This window comes from Puma concolor, chromosome A3 (assembly GCF_028749965.1).
Source record: "Puma concolor isolate L17-30 chromosome A3, mPumCon1.1.hap2, whole genome shotgun sequence".
NCBI classification, from domain to species: Eukaryota; Metazoa; Chordata; class Mammalia; order Carnivora; family Felidae; genus Puma; species Puma concolor.
This window is the reverse complement of record NC_141669.1, coordinates 74,249,020-74,263,492: the sequence shown is the minus strand read 5'-3', so window position 1 is coordinate 74,263,492 and position 14,473 is coordinate 74,249,020. Positions and strand designations below refer to the sequence as shown.

At 38.3% G+C, this 14,473-nt stretch overlaps 1 protein-coding gene across 2 annotated transcripts in view; it reads left to right on the top strand.

Moving 5' to 3' along the window:
• MSH2 (mutS homolog 2) overlaps positions 1–7,805 on the top strand; it is an 82,411-nt gene extending 74,606 nt beyond the window's left edge. For both annotated transcript variants that reach the window (XM_025932036.2, XM_086701150.1), the window contains 4 exons: positions 864–1,068; positions 2,252–2,499; positions 4,419–4,594; positions 7,359–7,805. In XM_025932036.2, the coding sequence (XP_025787821.1) occupies positions 864–1,068; positions 2,252–2,499; positions 4,419–4,594; positions 7,359–7,529 (800 nt within the window). In that variant the 3' untranslated portion in view covers positions 7,530–7,805. The remainder of the gene's footprint in view (positions 1–863; positions 1,069–2,251; positions 2,500–4,418; positions 4,595–7,358) is intronic.
• The last annotated feature ends 6,668 nt before the right edge of the window (positions 7,806–14,473 follow it).

Here is a 14,473-nt window from a genome sequence, read left to right as displayed (position 1 = left end):
TTGATCTCAGCTCAGGTCTTGATCTCACAGTTATGCCTTCAAGCCCCACGTTAGACTCCACTCTGGGCGTGAAGCCTACTTAAAAAAAAGAACATCCCTTCAACCTAAAGATTACCGTTAGCCAGAGGTCATTGAAGGTCAAGTAGAATGGACTGCTGAATGACCTCAGCTTAAGGTAGCAGTTCTTTTAAAGACATGGGACTATATTCATGTGAAATTTGAGAAAAGTTTGCTTATAGACTAATGTAGCATGTTTCAAACTAAAGTGTTTTTACGTCTTAACCAGATTCTAGAAAACAGAAGTGGAGGATGGGTGGGAGTCTTTGGACAAATATATTGGGGGAATAGTCAGTGATAATATTCTAGTTCCCCAAACGGATTTTCAAGTTGTTAATATAATCTAACCCAAGCAAAGAAATTGTACTTTTGCAGAAAATGGGGTTGTTTCTTAGGGCTTTAGTGTGGAGTTTAAGTAATTTGAAACATTTGACCATACTAATCCATTCACTAATAGCCTTGTTTATTAATGAGTTATAGTGTTTAGTTAATCATTTAGGTGTGTACTACTTTTCTGGGTGACATCAAATTATCACGTAGGCGGTTCTGTGAGCTGTGAGAAAATCTATGGTTTTTCTAGGCAAATTACAGGTAAGGTATATTTTTCATGGGTCCTCTTGATGAAGGGTGCAGTGTAGGTTTGACTGAAGAGAAAATACCATTACTTAGGTAGTTGATGGTTCTGCTGCTTATATGCCATGTCATATGACCTAGGTGATTAGTCATAAATGTGCAGTTGAAGACTAAAAATTTATTCGCAGAAATAAATTTAATGATCTTGCTTTTCGATGTAATTTATTTTATAGGCCCTAATATGGGAGGTAAATCAACATATATTCGCCAAACTGGGGTGATAGTTCTCATGGCCCAGATTGGGTGTTTTGTGCCATGTGAGTCAGCAGAAGTGTCCATTGTGGACTGCATCTTAGCCCGAGTAGGGGCTGGTGACAGTCAGTTGAAAGGAGTCTCCACATTCATGGCTGAAATGCTAGAAACTGCTTCTATTCTCAGGTGAGTGAATTTCCCAGTCCCCTCAAAATGAAAATGAATGTCCCTGTCCTGTGAGAAGTACATCTGCAGATTCATCTATAAAACATCTGAGAACCTTCATCTAGTTTACTAGTTTTCTTATGAACTTTTGTCTTAAAGGGTGATTGGTAATAGTTGGGGAAAGCTTCTTTGATTTTTAAATTTGTCTTCTTAAGATTTCTGGCAGTTGTTCACCTTAGAACCTCCGCCACTACTATGCTTTTGCTTGCGCTGTTCACAATTATGTGGAGTGTTTACCCATGTCCTTTCCAATCTTTAAAGGCCTTAGTGACAGACATTCTACTTCTCTGATGTCTTTCCTTGTCACATAAGCCTCAGGTCATGGATATTTTTTCTGTGAACTCTTCAACATGCCTTTAACTTTATTAGATTTTTTATTTTAGAGGTTACTAAAATCTCTTTGTTTCACTTTTAGGTGCTTCTTTAAAGGTAGGGAAGCTGTGCCTTCTGTTTCTTAGTATCTTCTAAAGTACATCACATATAGTAGATCCCTAGTAAATTACTATTGATGATTAGAGAGGTGGTACAAATATTTGGTATAGTAATTAGTCAATAAGCTAATATTTGTAATTTAAAAATTAAAGAAATAAGCAAAAGATGCCAGTGGCAATTCACAGAAAAATAAATGACCAGTAAGCACATGAAGAACTGTTACATTCTCTGATTGAGGGAAAAAAATTCCCCTCCTTACATTTAGTTAAAAATGAGAAAAGAAAGAATGCTAATGTCTGATTGGTAGGGCTGCAGCAGGCACAGGAATTTACATGACCACCAGCTGTGCGTACATGCAGGTGTCCATATGCTGACATTCTTTTCCCATCCTCTTATGGTATTAATCTCTAAAATCTTGGTTGATTTGATTGGCAAGAAATGAATGATAGCTGATTTATTTGGAAATTGATTACTGCTAGTGAGATTGGTAATTTAAAAAATATTCAGTTTCCTTTTCCATAGTTGTTTATTTATGGCCATGCCCATTTTTTTAAGTTTCAGTACTTTTTATTCACTGTTAAATTTTTTATATATTAAGATAATCTGTTATGTGTGTGGCGCATCTTTCCTATTACATTGCCTTAATTTTTTTTTTTTTTTTGCATTACCACATATTATATAACGGGGAGTTTTCATTAATTATGTGTTTCAGGTCTGCAACCAAAGATTCTTTAATAATCATAGATGAACTGGGAAGAGGAACCTCTACTTACGATGGATTTGGATTAGCCTGGGCTATATCAGAGTACATTGCAACAAAGATTGGTGCTTTTTGCATGTTTGCAACACATTTTCATGAACTTACTGCCTTGGCCAATCAGATACCAACTGTTAATAACCTACATGTCACAGCACTAACTACCGAAGAGACCTTAACTATGCTGTATCAGGTGAAGAAAGGTGAGTGTGTACTGCTAGTGTACCGTAGATTCAGGTGTGACAGTGAGAAACTTACTACCCTTGACATCATCAGTGATTGCCTTATTCTAAGTATCAATTGTTGATATTTGTACAGAACACATTTACCTTTAAATTCATAATCTGGGTACAAGGATGTGGTACATTATTTATATTTCTGTGTCTCATAGTAGACATTCATCATAACACAGTTGCAGAAAGAATAACTCTTCAACATTATCACAGAGGGTTTTGTACTATCTCTACCATGGCAGCATGATTTCTTATCAGATTACCTACGGCTAATGACAATAATAAGCTTTGAAGTTCCAAGGCTTTTTAACAAACTATTTATTATAATTATCTAATTGTATTTTTTTTTTTTTTAAGTTTATTTCTTCACTTTGAGAGATGGGGGCGGGAGCGGGGGGAGAGGAACAGAGAGATAGAGAGAATCCCAAGCAGGCTCTGTGCTGTCAGCACAGAACCCTACTCGGGGCTTAATCTCATCAGCTGTGAGATCATGACCTGAACCAAGATCAAGCATTGGACGCTTAACCAACTGAGCCACCCAGGTGCCCCTAAAGAGTGTGTTACATGAACAGGTTCATTTAAAGGTAGGGTTTCCACAAATCCTGAAATTGTTGGTAGTTCTCACATACAAAATGACTTATTTGTTAGCATTTCATCCTTTCAGAAGAGTTTGTCATTTGTGGGTCTGGCAGCTAATGAGCTTACAGGGTTGATGAGATTAACATGCTGCCTAAACATTTCACCAATCGTTGGAATAGTTTTTTCAGATGACTTTCTGATTTTCCAGGAACACATTTTCCTGCATTAGTGGGTTGCACATAAGTGAGCTATATTTTTGGTTCTTTTATTCTTTGTTGCTTATGCTTCATTGGGAATCCTTTTGAGTTATTATTGATAAAAAATAAAGATACTTTTAGTTGGACCTGGAATTTAGCATGAAATTGAGGTTTCGTTTTGTGTTTTGTGTGATAAAGAAATGGGTTCAGAATTTTAAAAGACCAGATGATGTGAGGAGATGATAGGAATAAACCCATCCAATCCATCTCCAGCCCCAGAACGTCAGAGATAATGTAACTAGGCAAAAAAATTTTTATAGTTGATACATAGTTGAGGCAAAAATGGAATCTCCATCTTAACTGTCTGCGAGCATCACTTGTATTAAATGTCTGGAAGGAATGTCTTAAGTCAGTTTATTTTCTGCAAATGGGGATGAAGATAAGCTACCTAATCAATAAATTTACTAGTGACTTGGGTCAAAAATTCCGTTTTTTGGAATTTTTGCAGTAGTTTAGAATCAGTAGTCATGTGTTTGCAGTAGTTTAGAATCAGAATAAGATTATGTAAGAATGGTAAGTAACTTTTCTAAGACCAGTATTGTAAATATTTATATTTATCTAGCCAATTTTCTGAAGTCATTATCTCTAGAAAATGATGTAGGCAGATCTAGAGGATAGACCATTGAGTAATAAGTCTGTATGTTTTGAATTAAATGCTCTTAATTAGTGACGCACATTTATCTTTTTTTTTTCCTTAATACTTCATTTAGTTCCTCACGAAATGAGAAGACCTCAGGAAGATTGAATTGATTAATTTTTCTTCAGAATCTGATATTTGTGTAGACCTTTGAGGGTTCTTACCAACCTTTTTTTCCCTGAAATTTTTCCTACTACATTTGTTAAGGATAGAATATAACATTTTGTGCCAAGTCCTAGTTACTTTCCATTAAGGCCTAATTAAAATTCCTTCATCTAAGTTACTCTGAAACATTTGGCTAATGTATTTGAAATACAAAATTAAGCTTCCTAATTACAGGGTGCGATGGATAAGTTCTCTTTACATTAATTGCTGCCTTTTTCTACCCTGTTCCTCACGATCCCCAAATTTCATAGGTGTCTGTGACCAAAGTTTCGGGATTCATGTTGCAGAGCTTGCAAATTTCCCTAGGCATGTAATAGAGTGTGCTAAACAAAAAGCCCTGGAACTAGAGGAGTTTCAGAATATTGGAAAATCACAAGACTATGGTGAAATGGAACCAGCAGCAAAGAGGTGCTATCTGGAAAGAGAGGTTTGTCAGATTGTTTTTGTAATTATTTAATCCTGTATTATATCTGTCAGGTCACCAAGATGAGTTATTTCTTCCCTATGTGATTCTAATATTTATTTGTTGATCATTCATTGTTGGCTTTCACTTAGATTTCTTTGCATGGCAAAGACTTCATTCATCTCTTTTTCTTTCTACACTATGTGCATGACCAAAGGAGAGCATTTCAAAGTACCAGATTTAAAACCTATGACGACAGGAATATTAGTCTAGGTGTGTGTTTGTTTAGAGAGAGAGAGTGCACATGCATGCACAAGCTGGGGAGGGGCAGAGGGAGAGGGAGAGAGAATCTCAAGCAGGCTCCAGCCCAGTGCGGAGCCCAACACAGGCTCCATCTCAGGACCCTGAGATCATAACCTGAGCTGAAATCAAGAGTTGGATGCTTAACAAGACTCAGCCACCCAGGCGCCCCCTTTAAAAGTTTGGGGTGTGTGTGTGTGTGTGTGTGTGTGTGTGTGTGTGTGTGTGTGTTTGCTTGCTTGCTTGAACTTATGATCCTGACTGAGATCAAGAGTTGGAGGCTTAACTGACTGAGCCACCCCTAGTCTAGGTTTGAAGTAAGTAATTCAAAGGAGTAAAAGATGTCTGAGCACTTTTTTGATTACTTCATAAACAAATAGATCAAATCCAGTTATTTGCATATTTACTCAGTGCTTAGTTAAGATGATAACAAAGAAAGAAACATAGTTCCTGCCTTCCAATTGTTTAGAATCTGGCTGGGGAGATAAGAATAATGAATATGTCATAGGGTTCCTGGCTGGCTCAGTTGGTAGAGAATGTGAGTCTTGATCTCAAGTTTGTAAGTTCAGGCCCTATGTTGGGTGTAGAGATTACTTAAAAATAAAATCTGGGGCGCCTGGGTGGCGCAGTCGGTTAAGCAACCGACTTCAGCCAGGTCACCATCTCACAGTCCGTGAGTTCGAGCCCCGCGTCAGGCTGTGGGCTGACGGCTCAGAGCCTGGAGCCTGTTTCCGATTCTGTGTCTCCCTCTCTCTGCCCCTCCCCCATTCATGCTCTGTCTCTGTCCCAAAAATAAATAAACGTTGAAAAAAGAAAATTAAAAAAAAAAAAAAAAATCTTAGGGGTGCCTAGGTGGCTCAGTCAGTTGAGCATCCGACTTTGGTTCAGATCATGATCTCGCGGTTTGCAAGTTTGAGCCCTGTGTCCAGCTCTGTGCTGACAGCTCAGAGTCTGGAGCCTGCTTCAGGTTCTGTCTTCCTCTCTCTCTGCCCCTCCCGCATTCATGCTCGTGTGCTCTCTCTCTCTCTCTCTCTCTCTTATAAACATGAAAAAAAATTTTTTTAATCTTAAAAAGAAAAATATGTCATAGAGATTAATTAAGTGGTATATGACAAATGTTTATTCTGGAAAGCTCTTTGAGGGCAGAATGTTTCAGTTCTCATGGGAGAAGTTCATCTTAAGTTAGGCCTTATCTCTAAGTGATGGGTGAAATTTAGATACTAGCACAGGAAGGTACAAGCATGTGCCCAGTGTATTTTTTAGAAGTTAAAGGATTCTCTGCAGTAATGAAAATAAAAGAATCTTAATTCACTGCTAGGTCCTGGCAGCATTTACTGTAGTTATACATTGTGAACTTCTTGTCATGTCTTTAGGTTTAACCAGTGAGTTTTTGGTGGTGTTCTTTGTTGAAGGATAGATAATTGTTACAGTAGATTATTGTGTATGACTTTTAAGCTTTGAAAAGGCCTAGTTTCATCTGTTGTACCTATACTGGCAAGAGAAACGTATTCTATCTCGTTGCCAGTTTTAAGTTTGGAAGGTTGCTGTGAAATGGTCTTGGTGTCACCAGCACACCTAGTGGTGATCTGGGGTTACATAGGTTCCTTCATGTAATTCCTGGTTTCCAATTAGAACAGAAACCATGTACTTTTGATAATATTAATTACACTTTTTTGAAAAAATTTTAAGCTAAAGAAGATGCTCAGTCTAGATTTTATCTTTATTTGAAAAAGTGCACTTGTTATTTAATAGAGAAATATTTCTTCATTTCTTACCATTTGAATATCTACCTTTCAACCCTTAAGGTACTTATCACCAACTAGCTCCCTGTATGAAAAACAGGCTTTTTAGTTCTGCTTCATATGTGATGATAAACATTTACATAGTACTTACCTTTGCCAGGCATTGTTCTAGGCACTTCTAAGCACGCATATTCACTCTCCATTTCTCCTAACAGCCCTGTGGAGGTTGGTAATATTATCATCCCATTTTATGGATGAGGAATGTGGGTTAAGGGATTTGCCCACAAATGACATGGCAAGTAATAGCCATGTTTTTTAGAATGGCAATAAATGGCCAGTAAAATAATACTGATTTTAAAATTCTGTATGTGTATGAGTACTGAATTTTCAGTGACTATTTATGCCTTACAGTATTTATAAACCTTGAGTTCTTTTTCTCCCAGAAGACTGTTTATGCATCGATTATAAAAGGTGAGGGATTTGGAAACTATTAAAATATTCAGCCCCTTTTATTAGCAGCTGGAAAGATATTTATAAATGTCTTTTAATAACTTGCTATTAAGAAATATGGTCAACTAAGGCCTTTGTGTATATTCTAGATAGTGCACACTTGTAGTTTAAAGAATATTCTTTGAATATCGGGTGGTGTGTTTAGATTGAAATTTAAAGAAACAATTCATTACAGTTCAGTGTGACTTTTTAAAAAGACATTTTAAAGACTAATGGATCATTCATATGTCTTTCAGCAAGGTGAAAAAATTATTCAAGAATTTTTATCCAAGGTGAAGCAAGTGCCTTTTACTGAAATGTCAGAAGAAAACATCACGAAAAAGTTAAAACAGCTGAAAGCTGAGGTAATAGCAAAGAATAATAGTTTTGTAAATGAAATCATTTCACGAATCAAAGTTACTACATGAGGAAATCCCATCAAAGGAACGAAGATAATATTGATAAGCTATGGTCTGTAATACTTTTGTATTGTTTTTATACTAACCCTTTTTTTCATAGTGTTGGCAATTTGATGCCCATGGGATATCACCTTAATAAAATATTGAGTAACACTTTGAGTACAATTTCAAAGATCTTTATTTTGAAGAATGAGAGCTGTAACTGAGGAATACATAAATGGCATGGGCAATAGTAGTCAGTGTGTGGAATTTTATAAATAAAATCATGTAGTTTGTGAAATTTGATATGTGTTATATTTCTTTGTAATAAGACTTTCTATTTAAACATTTATTTATGTTTTTGAGAGAAAGAGTGAGAGTGTGGGGGGGTCAGAGAGAGAGAGAGACCCAAGTAGGCTCCACACTGTCAGCGCAGAGCCCCACACAGGGCTTGAACTCACAAACTGTGAGATCATGACCTGAGCCAAGATCAAGAGTCTGATGTTTAACCAACTGAGTCACACAGGCGCCCCTGTAATAGGACTTCTATATGTGTTTATTCCCAAATGGTATGGAAGAAACAAGTAGCACCCAAAGACTTTGTAAAAGTAAAGGATCTTCAAATTAGAAGGAACCATGGAAATTATTTCCATTGATTCCCCAGAGTGTCTGTTTGTTGGCAGGAGCTAGGGTAGCTGGATACACATTAGCCAAGGAATTTGTTACAAATTCCTTATTTCCTTATTTTACAGGAAAGAGATGGAGTGGTTAAGAGTTAGTGGCTAGCTTGCTGAATATGAATATGGGTGGGGGGATGGGAGGACCATCTTTTCAATAAATAGTGATTGGATGATGGGGTATCCATATAAAGAACAAAGTGAAACTGGATCCCTACTCCATATATGAAAATAAACTCCAGTGAATTTTTTTATCTAAATGTACAAGCAAAACTGCAAAGCTTTTAGTGTTTAGTTTTGTAGTTCTACAGAAAATAATACAGGGAAGTATATTTTCATGATCTTGGCTTTGGGAAAGATTTCTTAAGTTACAACACCACCCACTCAGCTGTATTGAAACTAAGCACTTTTTTTCATTAAAAGTCATCACAAAGTGAAAAGGCTTAGATCCATGATGGGAGAATATGTTGGTACTACATAAGATATCAAAAGATTTATTACCAGAATATATAAAGCACTACTATACGGTTACTAAGAACATGAGCACTTAAGAGTCTTATTACAGAGTCGGTCGTGCAGGAGCCATCGCTCAGGGGCAGGTCCGGCCTTGGGGCTGGCAGGCTGAGTGGAAGAAAGATGGCAGCAGCAGTGGTGGCTGGTGGGGCCCCTGGGCTGCCGGGTCCAGTGGCACAAGGATTGAAGGAGGCATTGGTGGCTACGCTCACCTGGATCCTATCCCCAGTGCAGGAGGTGCAGTTTAAGTTGCTTGAGGTGACAGGGATAGCATAAGCACGGTCACCTGCAAAGGTTGCTCCTCAAGGATTCAGACACATCATGTGTCAGGCACTGAGCTGAGTGGAAGGCGGCCACACTTGGAAAAAAGCCGGTGGTGGAGTTTTCTTTTTTTCCTTTTAGCTGTGGTTTTTGTGGTTCTTACCACCCCCATGAGGTAAGGGGGGCTTCTTCAGAGCTCTACTCAGAACTACCTCCTTTCCCAACCAAATTCTATTCGCAGTTCTCCCTAGTAGTGGTTTCCATGACTATCAAAGCACTGCCAAGTCTCCTGTCTCTCTAGTAGACACTTAAGATGGTAGTGTATGTTTCTTAACTTATCCTTTGTCCTCCGTGCTCTCCTGTGGATCTTTCCTGCTAAGCCAGGTTTTAGATGGATAATGTTTTTGCACAGTGGGATGAAAGAGAAAGGGGAACAAGGATAATGAGAGAGAGGAGCAAGACTAAAACACCAGAGAATGAGTTAGGGAAGGGGAGGGCAAAAGCTTTCTTAGAAAGGAAGTCCGAGGATACCATTTTGGACTGGATAAAGGTATACTCAAGAACCTACAGTCAGGGTGAAAACCCAGATTGACAGAATGGGTCTGTCTTACTTCACCTAAAAAGGTCTTAATACATCTCAATAACAAAAAGATAATCCAGTTAAAAGCCAAAGGATCTGAAGAGATATTTTTTCCAACTAAAAGTTATGCACATGGCCAATAAGCACATGAAAAGATGCAGGGTATCAGAAAAATGCAAATCAAAGCCACAGTGTGCTACCACTTCCCACCCGTTAGGATAGCTAAAATCAAAAGTCATATAGCACACTTTGATGAGGGAGTGGAATTCTCACACACTGAGAAAACGTAAATGGTGCGGTCCCTTTGGAAAACAGTCTGGCATTTTCTCAGTTACTGTATGACTCAGCATTTTAACATCCCTAGGTATATATACAATAGAAGTAAACATGTCCACACAAAAACTTGTACACAAAGTTTATTAGCAGGGATTGTTCATAATAGCCAAAAAGTAGAAGCACCCCAATTAGCCAAGGCCAATGGATGAATTAATAAACATAAAAAATGTGGGATATCTATACAGTGGAATATTATTTGGCCATAAAAGGAATGAAAGTGATACATGTTACAACTTGGATGAGCCTTGGATGGATATGAGTTGATGAAGCCAGGCACAAGAGTTTATGTATTACATCATTCCATTCATATGAATGTAGAATACCACGGAAAGAGGGGTTTAGCAGTTCCGCAGGGCTGGTGCGCAGAAAATGGGTAGCTAGGGAGGTGATATGGTAGCTAAAGGGTATAGTTTCCTTTTGAAGTGAAAATGTTCTACAATTGGTGGTGGTTGCACATATGTGACTATACCAAAAGCCATTGAATTGTATACTTCAAATGGGTGCATTGTATGCTTTGTGAATTTTACCTCCATAAAACTTGGTTTAAAAAAAATCCAGACACTTCACCCAAGAGAAATATAAATGGTCCATACACGAAAGGTTCTTCATTCACCATGTAGAAAAATGAAAACTGCTGTATTCCCCCTTCCTCTCTACCAGATTGACAGTCATTCAAAGTGTGACAGTGCCAACTGTTGGTGAGGATGTGGGACAACGCTGCTGGTGGGAATAATTCTCTAGTACAGCTGAAAATACGCATGTGACCCAGCAGTTCTCCTCCTAGGTGAATACTCTAGAAATGCTTGTGCGTGTACTACGATGAGTATACAAGAATGTGATGGACCCTAACTGGAAACAACCCAGCTATGGAAATGAGCTCTACAGCTATACAAAATAACACGGACAGAATCTTAACAGTAAGCAAAATAATGAGAGATAAGGAATAATAGTTTTTCCCCATTCATATGAAGGTGAAAAATAGGTAAAATACTGTCTATTCATAGAGGCTGAGAACATTGAATATGTAAGTCGGGAGAGTAGTTGTCTCTGGAGACCCAGGTGCCGATGGGAAGACAGCTCCTATAGGGCTTCCAGAGTGCTATGCCGTTCTGTCACCTGGGTGGTGGTTATACAGGTGCTTGCTTTAGAATTCTTGTTAAACTGCCATTATGTTTGGTGTGAGAACAAATGAAAATTTAAGGCCAGTGGGCCCTTTAAAATGCTCATTTTAATTTACCATGCTCTTTTTCATCATCGATAGTTTAGAATGAGTTCTTTCAGTTTTCTTTTTTTTTTTTTTTTCTGGATCCCAGAAGCTTAGAAAGAAGGTGAACTTAGAGGAAAAATTTAAACGTGGAAATTTTTATTGGTGACAAAAGCATTTAGTCATTTCCAAGTGGAAGACTTTTATATAATTCAAAAGCAATTTTAAAATTCCAGTGAAATATTTCACCCCCTAGTTAGCCCTGAAAGTGTTTTTAGGTTGCTACACAGAAACATGCATAAAATGGAAATCAGCCCATGGTTTTAGTTGTTAGCCCTACACGAAATGGAGGGGGGGGGGGTGTTGATGCTACGAAAACAGAGTCTATTGAACTCCGATAAATCAGGCTGCTTTCATTTCTCTAAAAGAGATTTAGTGTTTAGTTGTAAGATGTTTTTGAAAATGAAAAACACATAATAGAGCCCTTTAAGATATTTCAGACTTAAGCTGAGCTTATTACATGAATATGCTAATGAAGCAACCAGGCGTTCAATTAGAGTCCCCTTCCTTTTGGAATGGTGGATGTAAAGCAAAAGAGAGTTGCACTTAAAATTTTTAATTGTAATGTGGTTTGGTTTTTCCTCCCTCAGACATGAACTTGGATAATACCAGAGTAAAGCCGAATATATATTTTCCAAGATTTAGAACTCAGCCATACTGTTACCAAATGAAATCTGTTGGCCACATAACCACGTTTCTGAGAAAATCCATGATTTTTGCATTTTTTAAAAGTTAGCACTAAGAATCCATCCAAGATGCAATTGTTTTTGTAATTAATTTGATTTCTTTCCCTAAAATACTGTTTTGAGGATAAAAATTGTAACAGAACAGAAGAAAGATGTTTTAGGATAGATTTATTTAAAGAATAACTTTTTCCCCTTAAAATCTCAATGTTCCACATACTAAGCACATCCTGTTAGACTCCTTAAGTATTAAATGCATCTTCTATCCTTGGTCTTTCTGCATTTAGCTTTTTTGGGAAGTATGTTTTTACCCACAGCATATGGTATGAGCTGCTGATTCAGTATTGAGTGGCTCTTTTAAGCTCGTTAGCTACATTCTGTTGATCAAAATGGTGCGCCGAACAGTCAGAAGAAAAACCAGTTCCTGATCTGAAATAAATTAAACACTGCTAATCAGCTTATGAAGAAGAAGAAATGAGTAAAGAAGATTTTGTAAGGAAATGTATCATTGCCTTCCTAGGCGGGTGTGTTTGGGTTAAGGGGGTAGGGTGTGGCTGGGGACGGGGATGAAAATGCCCAGAATGGTACGTATAGTTTTAGGCTAAAACTGGAAGTGGAGCCCAAATTAAAATAATAGTTTTCTGCCTGATGTTCTCCCCACTCCACTTTTCCTTGATAGATAGAGCTGCTGCTTTCTCTTAATTCTGCTTCAGAATTTACCCATTTTGCCTTCAGATGTCTGTGATAATTCTCTTGCTTGGGTGTCACAGAGAAAGTAGTCCCTTGTAGAAAACGTCACATTGCTGGTAGCGATGCCTCCCTTTCTCTGAAGAGGGAAATGGGGAGCCCTCGCCTTGCCTTTGACACAACAGCTTCCCCGCGTCCCTGGAAGCAGTGTTTCATGGTGTCAGACAACATTCAGAACATGGTCCAAATTCAATGTATGTTAGCATATTTTTGCTTTGGCTTGTGGTTTGTCCAACAGAAGTGCCCACACACATCTTTCATCCAGCTATGTGGGAAATTCAGCAGTGGCATGAACAATATGAGATGTTGGACAGCCTTCACTGGACCATCCTGATCTTATTTCTAGACTTGGTGAATAGAAGACCTGCTGTTTCCTTTGGTTCACCTCAAAGAGGTAAAGAGAAACTATAAACTCCTTTAAATGGTTAAATTTAGAAGGAAGGAATATTCTGTCAGTGGACACTTAATTAGTTCTAAAGAAAGAACAATGGCAGTGAATTCCTTGGTGTTCAGAACCAACCAGTAAATGTAACCATAGCAATTAACCTGTATTATCATGCTATTACTAGTGTGTTTATTTCCTAGAATTTTGGTGACACGTAACTAGCAGTTAGTTTGATTTTACAAATAGTCTTGAATGGAAGTAGTTTAAGACCAAATTAAGCATAGTTAAATCTAAGACAGTGCAACTATTTTCAGTTCAGCCGCTGATCTGAAAATTTAATATGCACTGTCTAACCAGTGAGATGTATTTTATCCATCCTCTCTTCACATAATGATCAGGACTTCCTATTTAGTATCAATTTTCATGGGATATTTTATTGTTAAACATTGTGTGGCTCAGCCAAATCAATCATGAAAGTGACCTTACACATTGAATCCTTAGTATTACAACATGGATGAACAAGTTGGCCACATTGAATACTTGATGAGTATCTGAAAAGGACAAGGTACTGTGCTGGGTTTCTCTCAAAGCTCTTAAAGGTCAACACTTCAGTCTGCGCTCAACAGAGGACACCTAGGCTCGGAGGTATGGTGACTTGTCTCGGTCACACAGCCAGTAAGTGGCAGAGCCGGGATTTGCACCCCAGGAGTACACGTGTCTCCAAAATCTGTACTTTTCCCGCTTTCCATTTAGAGCCTTAAAATATAGTTAGGAATCTGAAAGGCACACATGTGATAAATTTAATCTTTCTAAATATTATTTAGTGTCAAAATGAGTGGTGTAGGCAATGGAACAGGAGTTAAGGAAAATAGAGGGAGGTGTGGTGCAGATGTTAGGTATTTCTAATTCTGTTGTGAAAGCTGACATTCCTGTGGAAGGCTTCTCTCTGGGCTGCTGCAGACACAGCAAGAGGTGTCCAAGCACCAAGGCCCTGCTGCCCACCTGGTTTCTGGCTACAAGGTGACTCTCAGGGGCTTATTAACCCAAAGGATGCCGAGAAGCTAAGAAGCTACATTCTTTCAGAAGTTTACCCGTCACCAAATACTGACATCTAATCAAGTGATTGCATTGTACTCTGGACAAAAGATTGTTTAAATGAAAAGAGATGATCAGCCAGAAGCTTGCAAAATGGGAGGATGAAATGAAAAGTCAGCAGTGTTTATAGCAGGACACTGAAGCTGGTGCCCTCAAATGTTCTGATCACTTGACTTGGAGGTTATGTATGTTCCTTCTTGAGCCAGGAATGTTTTATCCCGCCTATGGGGAATAACCCTGGAGGTTCTCTCAATCGCTGTGCTCTAAATATGTTCCTAGTGAGTAAACTGATGACTAAGCCTGCACAGGCCAGGACATGTGGCTGAGTTACAGTGAGCAGCAGTGTGGTATATCAGGAAGGCTGTTTGGGTTGCTTAGTCCCTGCTTCACCACTTAGCTGCGTGACTTGAAACCGCCCCACCTTGGATTCCCA